Below are 7,668 nucleotides of genomic sequence, written 5' to 3'. Positions count from 1 at the left end.
CTAGATAAATCTAAGACAAATAATTTAGGACGAAGGTAATATCACTGTAACCAATGGTAGAATATATAGAGTATGTACCCAATTCGTACATAAACCACTTAGCACCCCATTGGTCAACAAGCGTTGGTCTCTATCCTCGAGATCGCAGGACGGTTTTTCTCTCCAAATTGGTTTGACCTTATTTAATCAAATAAACAAGATTATGGCCTAAATTGACACTTTCTGAGTTCTTGGCCTAAAGTATGCAATCAGTTTGAGTTGACTAATGGTGCATTTCACTCACCTTATCCTCCCTTTTTTCATATATACACTTGTGTGCCCCAGCCATGTGAGTTGCTTCTTCATCCTCTGCCCTCTCTGTAGTTCGCATAAGCATCTTTTACTTGAGAGATTAAATAGCACAGATATAAAAAAAATAGAGAATTGTAATGTCAGGTCCATTTAAATTTACAAGATTTTTATGTACTAGCAAAAATTACCGTGCGTTGCAAAGGAAAAAAAAATATCACAGTCCTAGTCCCATAAGTATGGCTTAAGATCCCTCACAAGCTCACGCCCTCTATTTACCCTCACAATTACAGACTTCGCTAATTTCTATTTTTCAAGAAAATGTCGGATCTTCAAAACCATACTGTCATGAAAAGGATAGAACAAGATCACCATCGAACCGGAAGGATATTGTCACTGTAGCATAAAACCACTCTTGCGATAAGCTAAATCACATAAAAGAAAGATAAAAGTAACCAAAGTAACATGTTCGGTCCACTATTTGGTTTAGCACCAAAACAACGGTTGAATTGTGACGACAAACAAAAAAACTGGAGTGTAATTGATGAAGAGACACCAGCTATCGTCATCTAACTTGCGTTGTTGAATCCGGATCGAGGGGGGTGTGCCGCCTTGTTCTTCCTACGTAGAGAGGGAGGCGTCAGATCAAGATCCTGAACACAACCAAAGGGTTCAACAACAGATACACGTGAAGAGGGAGAATGACTCCACAAAAGAAGGAATGAAGACGCCGAAGGAGATGGGCAAAACTAACCGTGGTGCTGCTTCAAGAATCAGTACTCAGTGAAGCAGAACGTCGGGCCTCTTAGGATGTCCCCTTGCAGCTTCCTTCCATGCATCTTTCGTTCCTTGATCGACCCCAGAATGGAGCCTGACTTCCTTTAATCCTTCTAGGCGTCTGATTTCGATGCCGGCAAGACCATCTAAAGATTCGCAGATCACATGAAGTGAGGTAAGATGCGGCAGAGCTCCAGTTGTTACGTCATGCAGGCTTTGTGCGCCGACGAGCCATATACGCCGGAGGCTTGGGAAGTGCTCATGTTGTATTTCGAGAGGCCCAATGTTCTCTTCAATGAGCTTCAGATACTTCAGTGTGTCCAAACGACCACCAGATAGAAGAACACCCCGGCTTAGGCTAGTCGATGACAGACACAGCTCCTCGATTCTGTTCAGATTCATAACGAACTGAGGGAATCGCCCGAGATTGCCCCGCAGCTTCAGCGAGGCAAGACTTCCGGGGGCTTTCAGAGAACCCAGGAATGGGTCCGGGCATTCTTGGAAGTCAATGGATAAGGAGCGATGAGGCCATTCGTTCCCATCACGGATGAACACCTTGATGGCCTCTTCAAGATGGTTCAGGTTCCTTCTGCTTGTGGTGGATTTGCACCATATTTTTACCTTTCTCAACCGCTTCATGTGCCGCATCACCTGTGGAAATCCTTCGCTTTCTCCTGTGACAAATCCTGAAAGTGTCTCCAGGGTACTTCTCTTAGACAAGTGCTCTGGATTTGCCTTTCCGTAGTCACCTTCAATAAGCTGAAATTTTCCATGGAGATGTTTTAACTGGGGGAGCTGGATGACTTCCACGGGCACCTTCTCTATCTTGGTTCTCCTCAGGTCCAGTGTCTCTAACTGTTGCAGCCTGGCAATTTTCTTTGGGACCTCACTAATGAGGCCCCCAAGGCTCAAATATTTCAGAAGCACCAGGTTGCATATGTTCTGGAGGTGCCCGTCATTTAGACCATCACATTCTTCTAAATCCAACACTCGCAGTAGGTCATACTTCGCAAAATCCAGTATAGGTTCATTTTTGGCAGCATCCCCGGCAGGGAATATTGCCAAGGTCCGGAGACGAGATAAGCCCTTGGGCAGTTTTGCAGCACAGTAATCATGGAGCGAAAGCCGGCGAACGTAGTCCCATTCTTTGGCCGTCTCACTCTCACCACAAAGCAAGGTGATGAAATTCTGAGACATGGACTTGCGGACGATGTACTCGAGCATCATCCCAGGAGGTTGGCAATTCTTCACACTCCCACAGGTGCTCACTTCTGTGGACTGAATGATACTGCGGTCGATCAGGGTCTCCAAGTTCTCAATTGCGATGTCTTGGGGTGTGGTGCTCACTGCATCCCCTGGTTGTACATGTACAAGTCCTTCAGCCAGCCACCGCCTGATTAGAGGATTCCTCCTGACACGGTGGCCACGCGGGAACATACAGAAATATAGCAAGCACTGCTGGAGAACAAGGCTACATAGACTCTCATAGCTGCTGGCAAGAACCCCATGCATTCTTCCCAGTGTGTCGTCACACCCTTCTGGAGCACAAAGCTTGCGGCAGGCATCTTCACATTTACTCTTGGTCAGGTCTTCTTCACTCTTCAGAAACTTTGCTTTGCTTTCAAGGGCAAGCGGTAGGCCACCACATTTTTCCAGGAGGGCAGATGCTTTCAATTCCGTTGCATCTGCATCTGAACATTTACCCTTGGAAAATACTTCGAAGAACAGCTTTCTTGAATCATTGTCATCAAGTGTTTTCATTTTGTACACACGACCATTGGCAGAGCTGCAGCGTCTTGCTATTTTCTTAATGGTTGTCGTCACAATAACTCTGCTGTCCACTGCGTTATCCACAGGGAATACAGATGTTATGTTGCACAACTCTTCTGTTTGCATGCCATCAATTACAATCAGATACCTACAAGGCGTAAATTGAGGAAATAAAAATATTAAGTAATATATCCCTTCTCCTCTGCAGTAAATAGATCGACTAACTAAAGTTATTCTTGATGCTGACAGAACAATCAGAACTAGATCTTACGAAACAGAGCTGAGTTGGAATGTTGCCCATTACATTTCTATGTCAGAATTAATCACTCCATACATACATAAGATTGTTCAAGGCAACTATTATTGTAAGTCCTTGGTTATATATGGAGCAGTCATTTAGCTGTTGAAATTACAGTAATGTAGATTTACCAAATTATTCCATCTTTTTAAATGTATAAGCCATGAACTTCAACTTATAAATATGTGTTAGAGAAAACTAATCAACAGAAGATAAAAATAGATAACCTTTGATTCTTCAGGTATGATCGTAGACGGTGTTCAATGATCGCCGTATCATCTACACCGTCCTTGTGAGTGTCCTCCTGAATAGCCTTGCCCCTACCAGCTTGCCTCTTCATCTGGACACTCTTGTTCTCATCAACTAGTGTGACGGTGCTGGTGGAGATACTTGCATTCACAGTAGCACTACGTATGTCTGCAGACTCAACTTGGAGAGAAGAGGCTCGCACCATGTTTGCCACGGTGAATGCCGGGGACAAGATGTACAGCAGTATTGTCGCCAGAGCCCACCAAACTGCTTGGATGCACTGGCGCCATGTACCGACGGGTCCGACGCCATGGACGCCACCGGCTGCAGTCCTCTCACCAGTCTGGACTTGCTCAACACCATTCTCCTCAACCTGTGAGACGAGGCTGTTGGCGTTGGAGGTAGTCGTCGCCTCGCGTGTGCCGGCAGGAGCAGAGTCAGCTTGCCGGGCGCTGTCGGTGGAGGTACCGGCACCATTCTGGAGCACTTTATCGAGCATCTCCTTGAGAACCGCCGGCTTGCCCTTGCCCGCCGCGCAAACCCAAACTCGCAGAGGGAACTGTTCGCGCACATCGCCGTGATCGAACACTTGGCGGGCAAGAAGAGTCTTGCCGAGGCCATGGAAGCCAACGACAGATATCACCCTGAGCTTCCCCTCTGACGGGCCCCCAGGCTCCCGCACGAGCTCAAGAAGCTCCCCTAGAGGCTCGTCCATCCCCACCGCCGCCGCCGGAGCACCGGACCATGCGTGCGCCCCTGCGGTGGGGATCGACGCCGCGCCGTCGGGTGTCACTGTCACCCCCGTCGTCTCCTCCTCGATGTAGCGCTTGAGCCGGCGGTGTATCTCCTCGGATCTGGTCTTGAGCTTGCGGATCTTGGGGGAGAACACCGTGCGGGTGTACACGGTGTTCTTGGCGGAGCGAACGGAGCGGCGGAGGAAGCCCGCCTCGCCGTCCTCCGACACCTGCTGCAGGAAGCGGTCGACGCAGTCCTCGATGTCGAACGCGAAGCGCGTCAGGTCGTGGATCCAGGCCTCCCGCAGGTGGCTCGTGTCCTTGCCGCCGGTCTTCTTGCGGTGGTCTCGGATGGTGGCCTCGATGTAACTGAGCTCCAACTGGATGGATTCGACATCCCTGCTCCCGCCCAGCACCGAGACGGCCTTCGGCAGCGCGGTCTTCAGCAACGCGCCGATTATCGCCGCCTCCATCGCCATCCCTTCCTTGGCCGGGGATCACCGGCACGGTCAATGACTGGCTAGCGGGGGAGTGTGGCCGGAGGGGAAGGGGGTGCGAATGGACGGGGATTGGGGAGGGGAAGCCACCTCGCAACACTCAGGTCAACGAGTCTTCTCCGCAGGCTCGGTACCGGTTCTTTTTGGGTTTTTTTTAACACAAAATACACACGCACACCTTCCCCTATAAACACACCTGAAACAAGGCCAAGGCGCCCCGTCATCATCGCTCATCCTTCGCTGGAGCCCAAAAACTTGTTATAGTAGACAGTCACTAAAAGACTTGAAAAATCTAGTTAAAATATATGCCGCAACATCTGACAAACGATTTACATGACAAAAGCCAATGAGCGACGAGAACAACGACAACTCTTTGATATCGGCAATGATGAGCCTAATCCGCAAGCGATCAACCATTGAAAAATTGATTCTCTGGATAACGAACAAACAGCCCGACTGGAAGACGCCCTTGGAAATCCTTCCCGGCGGGTGAGAGTCACTGCATGTCGTAGCAGCACTGCTCCGGCTAATTCTGGAACGGTAACCTCGTTAACATGCTCGCGGCAAGCCAGCAAGCAATCTCCGATGTGGTTCCTGATTACCACGCCAATTCCCATTCGTCGAAACTCCATGAATAGTGCAGCATCCACATTAACCGCCACTGCATTTGCTGACGGCGGAACCCATTTAACAAGAGATACTGAGGTGTCACGCCTAGAAACAATTGCATTCATACCACAAATCTACACAATGAAGTCAACATAAGCCAAAGCTTTCTTAGCCACTCTGCGAGGATGCATCCTAACATCATTGTTTCTTGCATCATTACGGGCCTCCTGAATATGCCAAATTGTTACTCCGTCCGTTCCATAATATAAGAGCATTCTTTTACACTAGTGTACTGTAAAAATGCTCTGATATTATGGGGCGAATGGAGTACTAACAAAGCCATGGTATGGAGAGAGGTTGCACGTTGAATGAAATCAAATATCCACTGCTTGGTATAATCGAAACCTTTATTGCATAGATGGAAGCCTAAAGTCTGCTTCACCACTCAACATACCTGGCGTGTGAAATGGTAAAACATAAAGTGATGCTCAACCCGCTCCTCTCTGCTACAGAAAAAACATGCCCCTGCATTCGGAACATGCTGCCATGGCAACTGGCTGCCCGTCGGCAGACAATCATGGGCATTCTTTAGGGCAGACCCTTTGTGTTGTGTTTGTAATAGTTGTGGTGGCTAATCTTTTAATTAGTTTTAATGTGGAGTTCAAAATACACTTGTTGTTTATAGCAAGTTGTAATCTTTTGTGCTTGTCTTTTGCATTTTACGAAAATATGGTACGCCTAAAGGACGACGACGACAACAACAAAAACAGGACTCATCGACGTAGCCGACTTGAACTCTTGTTATCCTAGGCCTTCGGTAGATTATATAAGCCGAGGACATCCTAGTCGATAGATTATTATGACATTCATCATCATACCACTAGGGTTTAGACCACAACTTAACATATATATTGATCATTGCCTATATATTCGATCTACTAATCTTAGACTTGATGCCTATATATTGATCATGGCCTTGGATATCATCATAATTATTCGATCTTCTATCAATTGCCCAACAGTAATTTGTTTATCCACTATATGCTATTTTCTCGAGAGAAGCCACTAGTGAAATCTACGGCCCCCGTGTCTATCTTTTATCATATTTGCTTTCAGATCTATTTTTATTCGCTTTTGTTTTCAGATCTATTATTCCAAAAAAACCAAAATACATTGTTGCACTTTTTCCTTATTTATTTTATTTCGTGCTTTATCGAGATCTATTTATCCAAACTCATACAAAACAATCTATCTTTTTACCGAGGAGGAATTGACAACCCCTCTTCGCATTGGGTCACTAGTAGAAAAAGGGCCATTTGTCCATGTTCGTAAGGCCCACCTGTCCCGGTTGTGGATCCGGGACTAAAGGCTCGTCACTAAAGCCCTAGGCCTTTAGTCCCGGTTCTTACATGAACCGGGACAGATGGGCCTCCACGTGGCCGCTGCGGCGAGCCCATGCAGGAGGGCCTTTGGTCCCGGTTGGTGGCACCAACCGGGACCAAAAGACATCCATGCGTCAGCAGCTGGCAGGAGTTGAGGTTTTTTTTTTGAAAGGGGGTGGTTTAGGGGTTTTGGGGGTTAATTTAGGTTGTTAGCTAGTTAATAGAGAGAAGTGTTCTCTCTTATCTCCGTGCTTGGTTTACCAACGCTACTGCTATGCCTAGACATGGCTTAGATTGAAGTGAAGGCAACATGTGGTGCATGTCGAAAGTAATACTAATCCTAACTTGATCAAGTTTGGATTGTACTACTTTCGACATGCACCACATGCATGTTACCTTCACTTCAATCCAATCCATGTTCATTTCACCCACTGATATATAATAACTCTTCATATGCTCGCATCATGCATCATCATAATAACAAGTCCTACTAATCATCATCATACAACTTCTACTCGTTATTAATAACAAGTCATATGATCATCATACTCATAGTCGTCGAACCAACCCTACTTAATTGTTCTTAGCACATGAACATCAGTATTAGGTACGACCTAAATACCCTCTTTAAGGTAAAATAGCATAAAACAATATAGACCCTGACTCTCCATTATGGAGAATGGAGATCATCCTGTCTCCAATTCTTGCGCTTCGCTTCCTTTTGCTTTCAAGAACCTCCTTACGAATGTCCATACATTGTTTCCATTCTTTGATTGTCATGTCTCCACTTCTTTTAGAAATCCAGTATGGACAGTTGAGATTCGTAGGATGACCTGGTTGTATGTTCAAAACATCAAGGCGACCATGCTGATATATCAGATGAGGCACACAATCATTCGGGATTATCTGTTGAAAAACATAGTAATAACTTTGTAGTTAGCAATGATGTACTAGTTTTAGAAGTATGCAAAATATGCACGGATGTTACAATAGTAAAAAATCTTACTATGGTATCTCCATGGTAGTTACCGTAGTTCAACAAGTGTACTAGTGGCACGTATTGA

At 46.2% G+C, this 7,668-nt stretch overlaps 1 protein-coding gene across 2 annotated transcripts; it reads right to left on the bottom strand.

The window, feature by feature from the left end:
- Positions 1-656: 656 nt before the first annotated feature.
- Positions 657-4,746, bottom strand: LOC123088440 (disease resistance protein RGA4). Of its 2 annotated transcripts, none has more exons than XM_044510648.1 (3): positions 3,361-4,746; positions 1,043-2,983; positions 657-909 (listed from the first exon to the last, which is right to left on the bottom strand). In XM_044510648.1, exons 1-2 carry the CDS (start codon positions 4,593-4,595, stop codon positions 1,069-1,071), a joined length of 3,150 nt encoding a protein of 1,049 aa, XP_044366583.1. In that variant the 5' UTR covers positions 4,596-4,746; the 3' UTR covers positions 657-909; positions 1,043-1,068. The 2 variants fall into 2 exon arrangements, with proteins under 2 accessions (XP_044366583.1, XP_044366582.1); XM_044510647.1 differs by having other exon boundaries at positions 657-941; positions 3,361-4,745.
- Between the last annotated feature and the right edge of the window lie 2,922 nt (positions 4,747-7,668).

Source organism: Triticum aestivum, chromosome 4A, assembly GCF_018294505.1.
Source record: "Triticum aestivum cultivar Chinese Spring chromosome 4A, IWGSC CS RefSeq v2.1, whole genome shotgun sequence".
Classification (NCBI taxonomy): Eukaryota; Viridiplantae; Streptophyta; class Magnoliopsida; order Poales; family Poaceae; genus Triticum; species Triticum aestivum.
The sequence above is the reverse complement of the archived record's forward strand: the minus strand, read 5'-3'. Positions and strand labels throughout refer to the sequence as shown.